A 20,744-nucleotide genomic window follows, 5' to 3' on the forward strand; every position below is an offset into this window, starting at 1 on the left:
GGCATCAAGGCAGAGGCATCAGTACTAACGAGAACTGTCTAGACCCATTAAAGCCACAGAGTTGGCAGTACCTAGACTTAATCTTCACTTTTTTTTTTTTTAAAGATTTTACTTATTTATATGACAGAGAGAGATCACAAGTAGGCAGAGAAGCAGGCAGAGAGAAAGGAGAGGGGGAAGCAGGCTCCCTGCTGAGCAGAGAGCCCGATGCAGGGCTCAATCCCAGGACCCTGAGATCATGACCTGAGCAGAGGGAGAGGCTTATTAACCCACTGAGCCACTCAGGCACCCTTGATCTTCACTTTTAAACTTCTTAAAAACCACTCTCTATAAAGGTTCCCTGAAAAATTCATTTAAAAAAAGAAGTACTTAATAAAGCAGAGTAGTTATTTTAGGAAAGAAGCCCCAATATAAATATTGCAGAATTTATTTACACTTAGTTTGGCAATGTGGAAATTATATGAATTTGGTAAGTGGTTGGCTTCTCAATTGTGTTCTGCTTAGACTAGCAGAAATCTGCATCCTCCAAGCATGTGCCAACTTTGAACAGGTGATCTGAGGCCTCATGGGAACAGACAATCAGGAAATCACCATTTCCTACAAGTGCCAACAAGAGGACTGTCCTATGTCCAACTTTTGCTTCCTCCCTATATGTCACCTGGTACTTGTACACTATGCCCCAGATATTTGCTCCTTAACTTTGCTGACGTGACTTTGAAGTCTGGAAGCCGCTTTTCTGACTCTTCCAAAACAAAACAAACCAGAACCACCTTTCCACTTGAACGATTTCCTAAAGATAATTAAACCACGCCCTTTATTTTCTAAACTAAATTAGAAAAAACAGTCTCCTAATTTGGATTCCTGTAACTTCATACTTGGGTCAACTGTTTATTACAACTAGGGAGCTCAATGTGAGGCAAAAATTGGGGCAAAAAACACATTTCAATTTTTTAAACCCCATTTTTACCAGAAGGTCACGGTGTTATTTTTGTAGCCAAATGAACAGAAGAGTATCAGAAATACTGTGGTAAATACACACACTTAATATTTAAGTATGTGATATAAATGGTGTCTCCTCACAACCCACACAACCGTACACAGCAGCCCCAGCTTCACACAACAGGCTAGGGTGCTCCTTCTGATGGAGGAGGAACCCCATCTCATCAACAACTTATTTTTACATTTTACCTCCTCTAGATTTGAATATCAAGAGCAAAAACATGTTTACAGTGGTCTTCCAAGAGACCCAGCTGTATCTATTTCTGAAGTTCCCCAGTGGAGTCTCCCCCTGAATCAGCACTTCTTCCCTCAGACAAACTCCCACCCACCTGCTGAGAGGAAATTCTCTTTATGGCCCTTGTATTAAAAGCTATTATTGAACTGTTAATTTAAAAAAAAAACCCACGGGCTCCTCAGTGGCTCAGTCGATTAAAAGGCCAACTCCTAATTTCAGGTCAGGTCATGATACCAGGGTTGTGGGATCGAGTCTCTCCCTCCCTCTGCCCGTACCCCCCACCCCTGCCCTGTGCTTATGCGCGCTCTCTAAAATAAATAAATCTTTAAAAGAAAGGGGGAAAAAAACATAAAAACCTAACTTCTTTACCTCAGAAAGTTCTCTTTCCCTCCAACACCGTATCTGTCATTACATTTAAGGGCCTAGGTATCAAAATTCAATAAGTAAAAAGCTCACTTATCCTTATTTAATGGATAAGAAGCTCCACAACTTCCTACTACATCAAAGACTGTAGATGCAGTAACAATTTAACTTCTGTGTCTCTTACCGGTGCAACGGCTCTCGGATTTACATTCACTGCTTTGTGCTGGGATAACAGAGCTGTTTGGATCATTCCGAGAGACTGCATTTAATGACACTAAGGCTGTTTCACTGAGGCATTCTGAGGCTGCCATGCCTGGCTTCTTTCCATTAGATATTATGGTTGACTACCATTTAAAAAATGGGATTTGGCTGTTACTAATGAATTCCTTGTGTGATTTTGCCACAGTAAAAAAACCATAAATGCTGCCGTGATCACTGAAGCAAACGAGGCAGAACTAACTACTAGGCGTCTCACAAAATGTATTATGTCAACAGGAGGTGGATCCCAAGGTTTTCTAAAACAATTTACTACCATTAAAATGACAAAAGGTTAATGTGTGCTAGTCCACTACTCCCATTAGAGGAACGGGTATTTTAAAACCGACTTGAATTAGAACCTTCTCATTCATCAAAGGACTCATTCAGCACAAAGGCAATGAAACACAGTACTGTACTTTCCACTCTTCCCAACAGAATCCTTCTTCCCTCCAAGAAAAGCTTATGGAGAATGCCAACAGATACCACAGACAACAGCGAAGCTGCTCGGTGTGCTACAGGTAGGACTTCACCTCCTCCTCTGTGCTACCTGCCATCAGAAGTTCTGCACACCTTCTAGGGAGCACAGGAATTCAGCTGGAAAACCACGGATGTCCCAGGAAGAATGGAGAACCTAGAAGCACATGCCCTTTACTGGCTGTTGACTCTGGGGGAGTTAATCCTCGGAGGACTGTTACTTGGCGCACAATTTTTTTGAAGACCTCTTTGTAAATCTTTGTGATCTATACACTACCACAAGAAGCTAATAAAGTATGCAAGACCCTCTGGCAAGTGAGCGAGATAAGGTAAGAGTGTCTGTAGGGTGCTTACAGTCTGGCGGCATACGCGTCATACCGCCACAGGCAGCACCACCATTCAGAGCTCCGGGTCATGTGGGTACCTGGTGTCTGCGGCAAAGAACGGTTCAGTAATGAAGAAACCGGTTCTGCCTACAGCATAGGAAGCTTCAGAGATGCAGGGACGTGTCAGCTGGGCTCTGAGGTTGGGCAGAAAGGAGTTCAGACAGACCTGAGGCTGCTATCCTCAGAAAGGCCTACCTGCAAGGGTGGCCCTTCGATCATGTTTGGCAACTTAACTGGCAAACAGTTCTCTGCACTGATATGACACTTTCCCTAATGGATAAGGATGGCTCACCAGGCCTGAAGGATTTGTACAATGTGGTTTCTGCTGAACACCTGCCTTTACTTCAGGGAGCCCATAGGCAGAGGGTAGCTCCATGATCAAGTGCCAATAAAGACCTTGAGCACAGCCCCTAATGAGGGACTGCCTGACAGAACACACCCCACCCACGTGATCACAACTTGCTGGAGGAATGAGACATGGCCTTGTGACTCCACTAGGAGGGGTCCTTTGGAAGCCGGTGCCTGGTCTCCTCCAGACTTTGCCCCCTGTACCTTCCCCTGGCTGATTCTACTCGCATCCTTTCCCTGGAATAACTCTCAGCCATGAACAAGACCATACACTGAATCCTGTCGAGTCCTAAAAAATCAACAAACCTGGGGGAGGTCTTAGGGACCGCTGGCAGGGAGGCAAACGCACAAGTACGAGCTAGTCGTTTAAAGTGTAATCTGCTTACACAATCTGCTTTCAAGCTCAATTTATGTTCAAAATCTAAGAACTGCCTCCCCTCCTCCATTATGACGGCAGGCCTTAAAAAAGGCAGGTATTAGTAAAGAAAATTGTAGAAAAATAAAGTTCTTGCCGTAAAAAAATTCCTTAAGGCAAATTTGGGGGCTACTGTGCATCACCACTTCTACAACCACACCCCCAAAAGCCCCAATACTTGTAATTTCTACATCAAAAGAAGCTACTCTTTTTAAAATAATCCAACACTCTACTCTCCTACTATCTTTCCATGTTTTCAACTTAGTTCTAAGATTTTGGGGGGAGGAAGGAAGCTAATACATATCCTTCAGTACATTTCAAATTTTTTTTTTTTAAATTAGGTTCCACATCCAGTGTGGAGCCAAAGGATTATAAATGATTTTTTTTTTTTTTTAAAGATAAAGATATATTACCAATCTGACCGCTTCTTTCATTTCTTCTGAAGCAATTGCCAAGATTTCTGTAGTAGGATTGAAGCTCAGAGAAGTAACACCTGTAACCAAGTTCATTATAGCTTTTATCGGCTTTGGATTTGTTTCTTGGAGACAAGAATCTTGATTGTATATGTTTACCACTCCACAATTAGAACTGCGAAAAGAAAAGGGAATACAACAAATTTAAAAAAAAGAAAATGGCTTTCGCAACCTAAATGAATAGACTGAACGCAACACACTGATACCTGTAGCAATCACAGCATATTGTGCTACAAAGGGACCAGGGCTGTAGGGTTTATCCCAAGGCAAAAAGCCAGACACATTCTACCAGTTCTACCGCAATCTTGCTCAACTCTTGTTAACTCCGATGGCTTTTCAACTGTGAGCTAGAGAATCCAAGAAAGCCTAGATTCTCCATTATTTATTCTTTCAATAAATATTTACTGAATGTCAACTTTATGCCAGGCACTAGATGCAAAGGTGAACAAGATTGAGACCAAAACTGCCACTCCCACGGTGTTTATGGCCAACCAAACATTTGAAAATGAGAATGAGAGCTGCCCTTTCCCTATTTGAGTTCCTCTTTTCTCTTTTTATTCTATATTTGTGAGAACTGCCAAAATGGTGTCCAGCAGCATCTGTAACAAATATCTAAGTTCCGCTCTCCTGCGAATATCCACAGTCAAGAATTACGGAGGCAACCATGCACTCTGTTTACAGCAACGAATTACATCCTGTGCTCATAAAAAGTAAATCCTGATGACCTGCCCATTAACAGAATCATTCACAGACAGGAACTTTCAGTAAATGTTCAGAAGACTCCTGTTATGGGCACCATTTATAAGGAACAGGGACTAGGTACTTGTAACTCAAATACTTAGATCAAACTTCATTAGCAAATGCAACACAAACCTGAAAGATGCAAGAGCTAAAGCCTCAAAGTCACAAGGGTGACACACGGACCTTCCACTAAATGTGCTCTCACTCCCTCTCAAACATCCTCATTTATTCTCTCGGTACATACCGCCTGCCTATAATGAGCCAGACACACTGCATTAACGAGACCAACTCAGGTCACACACAGAGTTCTACACCTGAATGACAGCCAACCACACAAACGAGATGTAAGTGCTTCGCAGTCCTCCAACTACTTACAGAGACATTTTCTCATTTGATTCTCAGAACCCTTTAAGAAGAGGTAACCATAAGCACTTGAGAGACACAACAAATATTCTTGGTTTATTTAATTTTGTTATGGACTGAATATCTGTGCCTCACTAAAATTCCTATGATGAAATTTAAGCCCTCCCGCCCTTATTAGGAGGTGGGGCCTCCGGGAGGAGGCCTCTCCTCTGGGAGGAGATTAAGGTCATGACGGTGGAGCCCTTATAAAAGTGACCCCAGAGACTCTCTCCCTCTTTCCACGTGAGGACACAAGAAGTCGATGGTCTGTAACCTGGGAGAGGGTCTCCACGGAACCCAGTTGTGCTGGTACCCTGATCAGTCTCCAGAAGGAAGAGAAATAAATTTCTGTTGTTTATAAGCTACCTTGTCTGTGGGTATTCATTACAGCAATCTGAAAGGACTAAGACAAATTTCCTCTTTTCCTTATTTGTATTTTTGACTTGGATCAAAATATCTACTGATTGTATTTATACCAAATCTTTTTTCTTGCTAAACACTGATTTATGGCTAAATCCATCTTAATTAAGGACAAAAAGTTATAATCCATATGGCTCTCTTCTAAACATCAATTTTTTTTTAAAGATTTTATTTATTTCTTTGAGAGAGAGAGGACAAGCAGGGTGATAGGCAGAGGGAGAAGCAGGCTTCCAGCTGAGCAGGGAGCCCAACATGGGGCTCAATCCCAGACCCTGGGATCATGACCTGAGCCAAAGGCAGATGCTTAACCGACTGAGCCACCCAGACACCCCTTATATCGAATCTTACCATCATGAATGTGAGAGGCTCCTTAAATGCCTACCCATTCTTATTTGACTATTGATTAAATTTATGGAAGAAAAATGGCACAAGTTGATCACTTTGATATATGGAAACTTATTCTATTAGTGATATTTCTGCTAACAAAATATAATTGATTCTTGGGCACCTGGGTGGCAGTTAGTCAAGCATCCAACTCTTGGTCTGGGCTCAGGTCATGATCTCAGGGTTGTGAGATCCAGTCCCACATCGGGCTCAGTGCTCAGGGCGGAGTTGGCTTGAATTTCTCTCCCCTTCCCTCTCCCTCTGCCCTCCCCACCACTCCTGCTCACTCTCGCTAAAATAAATTTTAAAATCTTTATTAAAAAATGGATATAACTGATTCTAATATGTCACTGAGAGTAATCAGTATTTATTGAATGTATTAATAGTTACTTATTAATATATATTATATATTTATGTAAATATAATGTAATATACATTACATGAATACAATCAGTATTTATTGAATGAGAACTGTATATCCAACACTATGTAATACAGGAATACAAAATATCAGAAAGAATTATCCCAGAAAAAAATATACCTCCATGAAATAGCCAGAAAAACAAGAGAATAGAATACAGCACACTAAGGTCTGTCTGGGACCTATAACATCAAAGAGAAGGAAATCAGTATGAGGTGAAGCTGGACCAGATGAAACTTTGTGGACAACACAGGACTCGAGATGTGGAAGGCAGACACTAAGTCAAAAAACAAACCAGGGACAGCGCCTGGGTGGCTCAGTTGGTTAAGCAACTGCCTTCAGCTCAGGTCATGATCCCCGGGGTCCTGGATTGAGCCCCACATCGGGCTAAGCCTGCTCTGCTGGGAGTCTGCTTCTCCTTCCCCCGTTGCCTGCCACTCCCCCTGCTTGTGCTCTGTCAAATAAATAAATAATCCTAAAAAACAAACGAAAAAACAAACAGGAGAACACCTAAGTGGCTCAGTCAGTTAAGTGTCTGCCTTGGGCTCAATTCATGATCCCAGGACATAACCTAAAGAAGCAGACATGACTGCTAACCTTCCACCCACAACCACAGCTGACTGGGCTAGAAGCAAGTTCCTGCGTCACAGGCAGTCAATCCATTAGCAGATCAGCAACCACAGAGTGTCCCAGTACACAAAAATCTTCACAAAGAGGAATGATGGCACTTAAGCTGAATCAGGGTCTGTCTTATGGATTAGGACTGGGAACCACAGTGGTGGTGGGTGTGAAAGCTAAAAAGGCATAAAGAAAGAGACACAGGGGCCACAAAGAAATTAATATTATGAGCAAGAAGAAACTATAAAGTAGAATAGTAGTCATCAATGAGCGACAATTCTGCCCCCGGGAGGACATTTTAATTGTCGCAACTAGGGGATCACCATAGCCATAGACAGCCTACAGAACTTAAAGCAAACAGGCTGAACACAGAACTCAAATCCTCTCCTCTGCTGAATAAGCTGAGACTGAACTCTACGGACTTTCTTCTTATACTCAGTCATCTCTTTCTCCATGGACTCTTGTCCCCAAAGTTTTATTTCCCATCTACCTCTACATCTAGCTTTCATTCACATCTCACTTACTCCTATGGACCACCTAGCTCCATCACATCTAAATTAGCACCTTTAGGGGCACTGGGTGGCTCAGCCCTTAAGCATCTGCCTTCGGGGTCCTGGGATCGAGCCCCGCACTGGACTCTCTGCTCAGCGGGAAGCCTGCTGTGTTCCCTCTCTCACTGCGTCTCTCTCTATCAAATAAATAAATACAATCTTTTTAATAAATAGATAAATAAATAAGTGCCTTTACTCAGACACACCGCACTTCTAACTCTTGTGGACACGAATGCACGTCTTCCCACACTCTTCCTCCTCCTCTTCCCCCCTCATGCAAGGACAAGCCCACCCTTCCAACTGCTCAAGCATAGAGCCTGAGAATGTCCCTGCTTCTCTCCCATCCCAATTCTCTAAGCAGCTTTGATCTACATCACAAACATCATTGCCTCTCTCATGTTCCCATTCCCACTGTCCTTAGCAATGGCCCCATTGCAATGACCTCAAAGCTCCCTGCACCTGTTGCCCCCCAAAAGCTGTCATGGCAATTATCTACTTCAAACCCTAAAATCTAGATATGATCATGACTCTCCTCTACTTAAAAACCCTTGATGTTTTCTCTTTCCACTCAATGTAATGTCCACACTCTTCGACACAGTGAGAAGACCTCTAGAAGTTGTCCCCCTCCTGCTTCCCTTTGTCACTGAAGCCCTCAGGAGTCATCCCATCTGCACTCCATTAAGAAATCAAATCTGAATCCTCTCCCCTCCATACCTTTCCTTTCCACTACCTGCAACACCTTTCTCTGAATCCTATCTGGCCCTCCAAAAGCTTAGCTCGAGTGCCAATACCTACAAAAATACTTTTCCAGGTGACCATTACAACAGCCTTCACCCAATCCTTACACTTTTAAGAGACACTGTATCTCAACCGCAGACCTCCTGATGACTTGTCTGGAAAGAGCCATATGGATCCATCTGTCCTCCCCATGGGACCATGAACTATGAGAATGCGACGGCACGCTGTCATTCTTCTGTCTCAAAATCCCTAGCTAAATGGTCATGTTTTTATAAGTGAGAAAACCAAGGCAGAAACACATCACCGAATAAAACAGGTTTTTCTGACACTGTAAAACATGTATGTCCTGAAGATTCTCTAGATGAACTAAAATGAAAATCATTTTATATGTTCAAGGAGAGAGTTAAAATTAAAGGACTATTAACTCCAGGCCCTAAATACTAATGAATTTCATATTTTCCCACAGCCCTGAATTACCCAGTATTTTCTGAATATAAAAATCAAAACCTTCGGGGGTGCAGTGTGGAAAGAACACAGAATTGGGAACCAGACAACCTGAGTTCCAGACCCAGCTCTGCCAATAATCAGTTTAATGAGTAACAACCAATAAAGAAAACTCAAATTACCCAATTCTTAGACCTCAGCTTCCCTATCAATAAAGGGATTGGACTGAACTAGCTTGATTCAACACACCTTCCTGTGATGACAGAAATGCGCTGCACCTGCACTGTTGACATGGGCGCCACCAGACACACGTGTGACTACCGAACATTTCAAATGGGGCACGTGTCACTAAGGAACACATTTTTATTTTGATTAATTTAAATTTAACTAGCCACATGTGGCCAGTGGCAACTGTGATGGACGTGCAGGATTAGATCAAGATGCCATCCAGAGGGGCACCTGGGTGGCTCAATGGGTTAAGATGCCATCCAGATACATACAAGGGAGGGAACAGAAACAGGACAATAAAAACACTGAAAATATCCTACAGCACAAAGATGAAAGAGACACTGGGTTATTAGCTTTAAGTTTCAGAAGACTAGCTCCCATATTTTCCAAACCCAGAGAGGTGACTGAAATCAAAAAAATCCTGAAGCAAAGTCTTAAGCTAAGGGCTTAAAACCCAGATGTAAGTAGGAGAAACAGCAATCCAAGGTACATTTAGAGATTTAGAGAGATAAAAGATAAAGCTATGGAAAAGCTGAAACACAGAATGCTTGAAGTAGATCTTCCAAAGGGATTATATACACAGCACAAAAGGATTCATACTCAAGACAAACTGTGGACTATAAATTCTCTGCTTCTTGTAAGATTTTTTAATTTACAAAACTCCTAGTACACTGTACCTTCACATATTTAAAAACACAAACACAGGGAGATGTACTTTCAAAACAGATGTAAAGGGGTTAAAAGCTCCGGCTTTGCCGCCAGACTATTTGGGCTGTAACAGCTGGCTTTCCCTTACTCTCTGCGATCTTAACCAAGTTACCTAATCACAGTGCCTCCACTTCCACACCTATGAGGCAGAGAGATTAGTACCTATATTGTGAAGCAGGAAATGAGAGTTACTTTATATGTAAAAAATATATATACACACCCACACACATATATAATCAAGATACACACACATATGCACATACATAGTTACATAAGAAAAACAACATGGTAAACGCTGGGGAAAATTTTGCTGCTAAATCTCTTTATTATAATTATGATTCAAAGTCTAAAACTACTTAGATGGGAACCACAATAAAAAGGTAATTTTATTTCTTTCATTTTTTTTTTAAAGAATTTAATTTATTTGAGAGCAAAAGAGATAGCGTGCACAAAGCAGGGGAGGGGCAGGGGAAGAAGGAGAAGCAGACTCTGCAGAAGCAGAGCGGGGAGCCTGATAAGGGGATTGATCCCAGGATCCTGGGATCATGACCTTAACCGAATGAGCCACCCAAGTGCCCCAAAAAGGAAATTTTAATTTGTGTATTTATAAGAAGCTGATGAAGACTACAGTCAACAAATCTCTCATCACTGATAAAACTTTGATTTGAAAATACAAAAATAGGTATATCTATGGCATTGGCCGAAAATCCTCACAATGCAAAGGCCCCAATGTGGTTTGCAACTTGCACCACTAGTAAAGGCAGGAGACTAATCTCGTGATCTGGGCCATGGCTGCAGCGGGAGACACTCCCAATCCCCCACTGTAAGCAGAGAGACTAGAACAATAAAACAAAACAAAAGAGATTCTCCAAGTTACCTTACATGGTCATCTGAATTTGGTGAGCTGCTGTCTGAGGTCCTACAGGCCCCTGCCCACAAAGCGCCATCACACACAACAGAGAACATGCCATGTCTCAATTCTTTTCCACTCTTCAATACACAGTGCTTTGTACCTAGTGGACAGTCACGTGTCTCTTTCTTTTTGAACTAACTGACTTCCAGACCAGCTAGGAAGTCACGAAACAAGACACCCTAAAGCACTGACACAAGATGCAGCAAAGGTACACTCTAACTACAGACTGCACCCCGCCCCTGAAACCGTGAGACCGCAGGGTTCCAGACAACTCTGTCAGTGACTCCAGTGGTCTCTTCCAGGACAATCCTGCCATCAGTGGATGTCTACAGAATGAAGGGTAGTCCAGAGATTTCCCAAGTACGTTCTAATTCTGACGTTGCAGGAATTAATATGAAAGCTTTCTAAAAGTACATAGCAATCCTTACATTAACAAATGGTATAAAAACAGTAACGTAGGGCACCTGGGTGGCTCAACTGGTTAAGCATCTGGCTTCGGCTCAGGTCATGGTCCCAGGGTCCTGGGATCGAGTCCCACATCAGGCTCCCTGCTCAGCACCAAGTTTGCTTCTCCCTCTGCCCCGCCCCTGCTCATGCACTTGCTCGCTCTCTCAAATTAATAAATATCTTTTAGAAAAAAACAATAACATAAATGAACAGAGCTCTCTATTTTCAACAGTTTCCCTACTCCCCTATCAGAGCAAAACTTCAAACAAAGCATCTACCTTATGTCAGGACACTGAATCAAAAGAATTACAATACAAAACATGAGTTTTTAGATCAAAGGCATCAACTCCTAAAAGCAGAGGCCAAGACAGAGGGGTTTCACAGCAGTACTAGAAGGAGAGCAGAGAGGGCAGCAGAGGGCAGAGAGAGGAGGCGCAGGGCAGAGATGGAAGAATGAGGAAGAAGGGGAGAGAACGCCAGCCAGCCCAGTGGGGTTCAGCTTCCCCTGCCCCTAGCTTCTGTACTACCAGTAACTCTTCCCCACCTCCCTAAAAACCTCAGAAATTCCTCTAACAAGGTTAAGGCCTTTCTCTACAGGTATAACAATAAAAAACTAATAATTTGACCAAGCACATCAGAACCAGAATTCCATTACACTGAGCACAATTAAAATCAAATGAATTTAAACTAGTATTAGATTCTTTCCTTTTTGGGTCCTTCAAAGGGCCCAAAGACTAAAATAATAAAAATAATTCAAAAAAGAAAGGCAAAGGATCAGAAAAAGACTAACTTCACAAATTTAAATGAAGGTCATTTGGGGGCAATTTTTGCTTAAAATTAGTTTCAAATCAGTCCTCATCTTAAAGGAGTTTTAGTTCCAGAGGGGGGAAAAAAACCCCCACAAAACAAAACAAAAAATAAAAAAATAAAGGAGCCTTAGAGCCAAAAGTTCTGCCAACCATGGGCTGCTGCCACAGTGCACACACTCTGGGCAAACACTGGGCTCCCCCCTCCTCCCCAAGATATCCCTCCCTCCAGGTCTGTAGCAGGTATGTTGACTAGGGAGAACACAGGACAGGAAGGGGTCTTTGTCAAGGCCTTGGTTTTGACCTGATCTCTAAACTCCATAGCCTGGTCCTACTATCCTTTCCCCCATACCCCAAAGGTAGGAGGTAACCAATTTTCAAATGGTGGTGGGGATGTTTATGAGGATTTGCCCCAATTTTAACCTTGAAGGAGGGAGTGAAGAAAAGAGTGGGGACTATGCTGTGCTTCCAGATGGCATCTCTCAAACAGGAAGATTCGACTGAAGTTGTGTCTAGTCTAAGAAAGTCATAAAAATCCACTGTTGGAAGCTCTAAAGCTACAGGGACTGGTAAGTGATTTGGTCGGTAAGATAATTCAGAAATCCAGGTAAGTCTCAGAGCCATCTTTCCCCCAGTGTAATAACCATTTTCTTCCAGTGGTAACACAGTAACATGTTCCAGATAATATTTTCAAAGTTTCCACAATACTAATGAACAGTATTTCTAAGGAACCTGTGTTTGATTTGTACCACTAACCAAAGAAAAACTGCTTAAGTACCTTTAAAACTTAAACCTAAGGCTTAAGTTATTCTGTTTCCTTGTCAATGGCAAGAAGCCAAAACAGCAATAAGAAAACTTGATGTGATCAAATGAATATGCCATATATAAGGAAAAAATATAATGACATAAGGCAGTCCTGTATTTCCTTGTCAAAAGTGCTCATATGCCACCATTAACATTATTAAACATTGCATTAAGATGATAAAATGCAAAACACCTGGGTGTACTACTAACTCTCTATTACTGAAGAGTTTATACACAGAACTACTTAGGCACTATTTAGTATATTTCTTTTTTTTTTTAATTTTACTTACGTATGTCTTTTAGAAAGAGAGAGAGTACAACCGTGGAGAAGAGCACCGGGAGAGGAAGAATGTTAAGCAGACTCCATGCCTAGCACAGAGCCTAATGTGCGGCTCGATCTCATGACCCCGAGATCATGACCTAAGCCAAAAATCAAGAGTCGAATGCTTAACTAAGGCACCCAGATGCCCCTAGTATATCTGATTGTTTAGCATTTTCTCACTAGCACATGATTAAGGTCACAGAAACCTCTTTATACTTACCCACAAGCCACATACTGCCCATTCCTAGATGTGGCAATGCTTAATCCATATAAACTGCCTTCATCAACAAATCTGTTAAGGCATTTTCTAGAGTTCACATCCCAAACATAAACTTCCCCATCGCCTGCATGAAAGAGCCAAGAAAGGGTTTGGTTAATTTCTTTTTTAAACTCGAAAGCCAAGTGAACTTACCATTCTTAGCCCCTCTTTAATACTAGAAGTGACTACAAACAAAAAGTCACTATAAATGTCCTAGATCTAAAAAACTGGCCTAAAAATATTTCTGGTAAACATTCCCATATATAGAAAACTGCACACTAATCAGTAGTTAATAAACAGTATCTTTTAGTTTAGAGTGAAAATCACAAACTCTTGGCTTGAGTTGAACTTCCAGAAAAAACTTTTACATTTCACTCAGATGAATTATGGGGAGAAAATCTGAAAAAACAAAAAAACAAAATACCCACCATAGTAAGTTCCAACCTCCATCAACAGGCACTAGAGCACCTCCACGTGAGGCCAGGATACTGACACCAAATTGATGATGTTAGTCATGATGAAGGGAGAATGAAGGGATCCAGACCACGAGGGAATTATAATTTAAGATACATACCACTTACCTACTATCAAGTAATTTAAACAATAATAAATGCCAACTGTGAGGGGCCCCTGGGTGGCACAGTCGGTTGAGTCTCCAACTCTTGATTTCAGCTCAGGTCATGATCTCAGGGCTGTGGAATGGAGCCCTGCTCTGGGCTCTGTGCTCAGAGGGGAGTCTGCTTGGGATTTTCTCTCTCTCTCTCCCTCTGCCCTCCCCTTGCCCCCCTCTCAAGTGCACGCACTCTCTCTCTAAATTAAATAAATAAATCTTTAAAAAAGTAATAAATGTCAGCTGTGACCAATAAGCACAAACAGTTTAGAGAAGGGAAAATGTGTGTAAGACTGAGGAGTATGTTAAATGTGAAGGGAACATGAATACTTTCATGACAGTAAAGACCATCGGGGAGCCTGGCTGGCTCAGTCAAAAAAGCATGCAACTCTTAATCTCGGGTGTCACGAGTTCGAGCCCCACACTGGGTAAAGAGATTACTAAAAAAATATAAACTTACAAAAGAGAAGAAAGAGATGACTATTGCCAAAATTCGCCCTCATTCTTTTTTCTCTCCTCTATATGCCCTGATACTGATGATCACTCTCTTCCTCACACGCCCATTTAAAGATTTCTTAATGACCCTACACTCACCACAAAGGTGTTCCTCACGCACCCATTTCATCTCTGCCTTTTCTGTGGATATTGCACTCTGGTTCACTTTTCTAAGATTTTATTTATTTATTTACTTATTGGGGGTGGTGTCAAAAGGAGAGAAACAAGCAGATTCCAAGCTGAGTGTGAGCTGATGCAGGACTTGACCCCAGGACCCTGAGATCATGACGGAGCCAAAACCAATAGTCGGTCACCCAATGAACTGAGCCACCCAGGCACCCCTAAAGTTCGCTTTTCTGTATTTTTATCCTCCCAATGAGAATTCAATTAAGCTCACTATTTCAACTATTTCCTTGACAAAGATTATTTCCCAGGCTGACATGAGGGTGTAGATTAAGTTGTAGTAAAATATATTTGAAAAAAATGAACAGGGTCAAATTTGAAAATCTTTCCATCTGTCTGTACAGTAATGTTACAATAAAAGAGGGCATTTTAGTTTTACTATCAGCCCAGCTGGCAATAGACTAAAGCAGGAAGAAAAGGGATCAACGGCGGGAAGGTCATCTAGATGTTACCAAAGCCAGACTTTGGGTTACTCTTACCTATGCTTTTAGGACCTTTATTATGGAAAATAAGACCTCCACAATAATGACCAAATCTGTAAATATTTTACATTTGCATCTAGTTCATACAGAAATTTTAGTATCTCTGACCCTCCATATCTCTTCTCTCCCACTCTGACCCTCCCAGGATCCGAGAGCCATTTCATTTGGAACACGGGACTCTGACTCTGAACCAGTTAAGTGTCCAACTCTTGGTTTCGGCTCAGGTCATGATCTCAGGGTCCTGGGATCAAGCCCCATGGCTGGCTCCCTACTCAGGAGGGAAGTTCCTCTCTCTCTCTCTCTCCCCCCCGCCCCTCCCCCCACTCGTGCACTCTCTAAAATAAATAAATAAATCTTTTTAAAAAAAACACATACACAACTTTTTAATCCAGTTATAAAATAAGTCACAGAGACAATGTACAACATGGCGACCACAGTTACTAATATAATAGCGCACATCTGAAAGTTGCTAAGAGAGTAGATTTTTTTTTTTTAAGATTTTTTATTTATTTATTTGACAGAGACATCACAAGTAGGCAGAGAGGTGGGCAGAGAGAGAGAGAGAGGAGGAAGCAGGCTCCCCGCTGAGCAGAGAGCCCGATGCGGGACTCGATCCCAGGACCCTGAGATCATGACCCGAGCCGAAGGCAGCGACTTAACCCACTGAGCCACCCAGGTGCCCAGAGAGAGAGTAGATCTTAAAAGTTCTCATCACAAGAAAAAAAATCCTAATTATGAGTAGTGACAGAAGATAACCAGACTTATCGTGGTGGTCATTTTTAATATACACCAATACTGAACGTTGTACACCTAATATGTTGTATGTCAGTTATACCTAAGAAAAAAAACTAACGCTATGTATTTTCAAGTGCTGCTAGCTGAGGTATAGCAAAAATTCTGCCAAAGAGCCCCATAGAGACTGGACAATAGTAGTCACAGGCAGAACCACTTTGATGTCTCCCACTACCAAGCATCATGAGCTATACTGAGATTACAATGGTCCCAAGATCCTATAGGAAAGAGACTAACAGCCCAAGAAGGCACAGGACAATCAGAAAGACAGGAGAGCAGAAAAGTGCCAGATTAGAGACTGTCAGGGGTGAAAGCGCTTCTACTGCACCACAGGAATGTCAGAGGGTGAAACCCGAATTGTTTTCAGTCAGTAACGAAGAACATTCCAAACACTATCCAAGTGCAAAGGTACTGCTAAAAGAAAAAGGTGACTTTCAAAAGGAAAGACTGAGCATGAATCATCTTTTAAATAACCATTTTCTTCCTGTCTTTTCCCCATACATGGTAACATGATTAACTAGTTAGTAAATAAGATGGCAAAAGGCAATGACAAAAATCTAAAAATAAAAATTACTTTCTAACACAAAAAAATCTAAACTCAAACACTGTTTTTGGTTAAATCTGAAATGTGAACACATCCAAAGCTTTTAAAAAGCTTTAGGTTAGGGATGCCTGGGTGGTTCAGTTGGTTAAGCCGTTGCCTTCGGCTCAGGTCATGATCCCAGAGTCCTGGGATCAAGCCCCACATCAGGCTCCTTGCTCAGCAGGGAGCCTGCTTCTTTCTCTGCCTCTGCCTGCCACTCTGCATGCTTGTGCTTCTCTCTCTCTCTGTCTCTCTGAAAAATAAATAAATAAATGAAATCTTTAAAAAAAAAAAGCTTTAGGTGATCATGTCATTAACCCACCTGAAGAGGCGTATAGTTTCTTGCTATCTGAAGAGAACGTGGATGCTGCAACCCTTCCATTAATTTTCATGCTACCAATCAGTTCTTTGGTCTGAAAGAATAACAAATATTACTTATCCAATTGTTAGCAGGTACATGGAAGAATCACACTGGGAATAAAAACAATCTAGTTCTGGGCGCCTGGGTGGCTCAGTGGGTTAAGCCGCTGCCTTCGGCTCAGGTCATGATCTCGGGGTCTTGGGATCGAGTCCCGCATCGGGCTCTCTGCCCAGCAGGGAGCCTGCTTCCTCCTCTCTCTCTGCCTGCCTCTGCCTGTTTGTGATCTCTGTCTGTCAAATAAATAAATAAAATCTTTAAAAAAAAAAAAAATCTAGTTCTGGTTTGTAGCACCTACTAAACTTTGTCCCTATACTCACAAGTTCTCCCCAAGTCCCACTGTGCCCCTCCACTCAGATGCAGATTTCGTTCAAGACTATCCCTACCCTGGGGCGCCTGGGTGGCTCAGTGAGTTAAAGCCTCTGCCTTTGGTTCGGGTCATGATCCCAGGGTCCTGGGATGGAGCCCTGCATCAGACTCTCTGCTCAGCAGGGAGCCTGCTTCCTCCTCTCTCTCTCTCTGCCTGCTTCTCTGCTTACTTGTGATCTCTGTCAAATAAATAAATAAAAATCTTTAAGAAAAAAAAAGACTATCCCTACACTAATGCCTTATCCTGGAAGAAAAAGCAGCCACTACTAATGGTTGACCTTCATTGACAGCAAATGAAGATATCCAGCAACACCATTTATCAGCAAGAAGGACCCATCTGGAGACACTTCGAAGCTCCTCACTATCTTCTCTTTCAAACCTGAGAGAAGAGACAAATTAATAAAGATTAATATGATTTTCAGTGATGTTATCTTTCACTGGCAATTGAGAATTTCTTTTAAAATATCTAACTGCCTTAAACTAAACCAAAAGTAGGCTCAGACTCTGAATAAGTCTGACCCTATGCATCACTGAGTATGACCCAAGTATAAGGTCATTACCAAGTGCTTCCTTTACCTGTCTTGGTTAACAGTCACCATCTGAACTGCGGCCAAAGATTCAGCTCTCTGAACAGTAAACATACCAACTAATTTTCCAAATGTGAACGGTGAAATCTGTAATTAACTAAAAGGATAAATTATAATTCTTTGTCACAAAGTTCATTACCAGGAGGGAAATGTACGGCCATCAGAAACAGCTAAAACATAGTAATATGTACAGACTAGTTGCTGGTCACCAACTAAACACCCCATGACGAAGGAGTCTAGTCTTAACTTCATGGATCCAAAAAGGAAAAAAAGAAAAAAAAACCCACAAAGTGTCAGTATATTCAAGAGCTGATTAGTTTCCCAAAATGTGACTCATGCAACCTAATCACATGACCTAAGAATATAAACCAGTCTATTTACTTACTTCCCAAAGGACACATTCCTTTCCATTCCTAAAAGGCTCATACTGACCATGCAGGAGACTCCTTCCATCAGGACTGCTTAGTGAGGAAACTTACTCATTACTAAACTGCCTGACAGAAAGGGTGCTGAAGGAATAGATACCACTGGCCCCCTGTAGGGAAGGGAAGCAGGTAGCCAGGGAAACGGAGCAGAGTCAAGTTTTCCCTCTTCACCCTTTTGTATGTATTGGATTTTTGCACCACATGAATGTACTGCTTGGTCAAAAAAAATTATTTCAAAAAATATTTAAGTTACTAAGTTAAAACATTCATCAGAATAAATAAACTGAGAAAACTCTAGTGAGAAATCCTTGTTCCCCTACAGGAAAATGCTGGCTAAGGCTGCCACAGACCGCCTCCATCCTACGAACAGTTTTCATCCAGATGGTTCACAATCCTACAAACCGGGCCTCCCACTCAAGTGCTGCCCACTAAGACTATACCCTAGGTCTCTGGAAGGAACTCAATCCAGACACGTATTTCCAGCTAATGGGGTTCACTCTGAACCTACTCCTCTCTAGGGTAATTTTCATCCCCCTTTCTGGGCAAGCCTTCCGCTTTGACTACAATATACAGAAACAGCTCCATGCATAAATAAAATCCCATCACATGATGAAGCAGGGAAGGGAGGCTAGATCTCAAAGTGTTGGGCTGCAGCCAGAAACCACACCCCACCCCCAACTTAACCCTACTGACACAGAACTGGACAGGAGGAATGCAAGAGAGAACTCAGAGGCCCACAGCTGGGGATCCCCACAGCCATGGAGGGCTACAGACTGTGTACATGGATTGTCAGAACAGCAGAGAAGAGTTCCCTCACACTGTGCACACAGACCCAGTGTGGCAACAATGAGACAACAGCCAGAGGGCTCGTTACATCAAGCCTGCTCTCTGGCACAGGTGGCTCGAAGATCTCCTGCTTGTAGCCTAAGGAATCCAGTTGTTCTGAGGGAATTCAGGAGAGGAGAGTGTCTTCCACAAGGAAATACGAGACTTGCGGCGAATAAAGACAGGAGGTTGATATAGAAAGTAAATGAAAAAGCCACCGCATTTTCATCCAAAACTTACAGAATACCAGTAATATGTATACAATTTTGCTTTTAACCTCGCAAAAAATAATAAACACTAATATCAATATCGTAATTGCTTTTTACAAACACTGAACCTTCCAAAATAGGAACCAGACAAAACGTATGACCTTGAGAAAGAAGATACTATGCTTTGAAGATGTCAGATATAAATCTTTCTGTAAATCTGTGAATGACATTTTTAGGTCAACTAAAGAGCAAGTGGTAAGAAAAAGAATGGCTGGGGTGCCTGGGTGGCTCAGTGGGTTAAGCCTCTGCCTTCAGCTCAGGTCATGATCTCAGGGTCCTGGGATCGAGCCCCGCATCAGGCTCTCTGTTCAGCAGGGAGCCTGCTTCCCAACACCCCCCACCCACTCCATCTGCCTGCCTCTCTGCCTATTTGTGATCTCTCTGTCAAATAAATAAATAAAATATTTTTTTAAAAAAGAGAGAGAAAAGGAAGAAAAAAAGAGAAAAAGAATGGACAATTTTATTACAACAATGCCAGGTTCCCCAAAACGGCAAGTGGATTTGCTGTGCTGGGATAGACCCTACGCTGCTTTTACTGTGGGAGCAGCCCCCACCAAGTGCCACAAGTGCTCAATTACCTCTTTTGAACAAACTAGAGGGAAGGAGAGTTGAGGGGCGGGGGGATGGGTGAACGAGGTGATGGGGATGAAGGAGGGCCCTTGTGATGAGCACCAGAATTGTTGAATCATTATATTGTACACCTGAAACTAACAAAACACTGTATGCTAACTAACTGGAATCAAAATAAAAACTAGAAAATAAAACTAAAAAAATTAAAAATGATCTCTTTTAATATTTAGGACCCTCGACTTTATAGAAAGAGAAAGCTGAAGCTCAGATATTACCAAACCATAAGGCCTATAAGCAAAATGGCAGCCTAACCAACTAATTTTATTCCCAAATGGTCAAATTCCTTATGTGTTTACCTAGAACAAGGTATCTCTCTTATGACTTGTCCTTCTAAATGATGCAGCAGAAATTGCTTCTGGAGTCTCAATTAGTAATCTGGGGTTCCCAACCTTTTCATGTGTCAGTCTGTGGTTGTTCAAAAACTTTTATAACCAGGGGTGCCTGAGTGGCTCAGTGGGTTAAGCCTCTGGCTTCAGCTCAGGTCATGATCCCAGGGTCCTGGGATCAAGCCCCGAGTCGGACTCTCTGCTCAGCGGGGACCCTGCTTCCTCCTCTCTCTCTGCATACTTTGTGATCTCTACCAAATAAATAAATAAAATCTTTAAAAAAAAAGAAAATTTTTATAACCAAAGGAAATGCTAAACTTCAGTTCTATGTTGGTGAAAATAGAGATGTAATGTTTTTCCCATATGACTTCACTGGCCTCTAAATTCTATCAGAGAATGTTGAAAATCCATGGACCCTATTATGAACCCCATTGGGTTAATGGGAAAAATCACCAATTCAGAATTCTTCAGAATGCATCAATTCTGCACTCCTCATTTTTCAAACTTACGTTTAAGACAAAGAGTTTACAAATGTGTAAGTTTGCATATTCTAACCAATGTCCTTAATTAATTTTGAGTGAGTTAGGAGTATT

At 41.9% G+C, this 20,744-nt stretch overlaps 1 protein-coding gene across 2 annotated transcripts in view; it reads right to left on the reverse strand.

Moving 5' to 3' along the window:
- UTP18 (UTP18 small subunit processome component) overlaps positions 1 to 20,744 on the reverse strand; it is a 42,123-nt gene that overhangs the window by 4,530 nt on the left and 16,849 nt on the right. For both annotated transcript variants that reach the window (XM_044248656.1, XM_044248655.1), the window contains exons 8-11: positions 17,368 to 17,468; positions 16,625 to 16,715; positions 13,119 to 13,242; positions 3,892 to 4,066 (exon numbers count right to left, since the gene is read on the reverse strand). In XM_044248656.1, the coding sequence (XP_044104591.1) occupies positions 3,892 to 4,066; positions 13,119 to 13,242; positions 16,625 to 16,715; positions 17,368 to 17,468 (491 nt within the window). The remainder of the gene's footprint in view (positions 1 to 3,891; positions 4,067 to 13,118; positions 13,243 to 16,624; positions 16,716 to 17,367; positions 17,469 to 20,744) is intronic.

The sequence above is a fragment of the Neovison vison genome, chromosome 5 (genome assembly GCF_020171115.1).
Source record: "Neovison vison isolate M4711 chromosome 5, ASM_NN_V1, whole genome shotgun sequence".
NCBI classification, from domain to species: Eukaryota; Metazoa; Chordata; class Mammalia; order Carnivora; family Mustelidae; genus Neogale; species Neogale vison.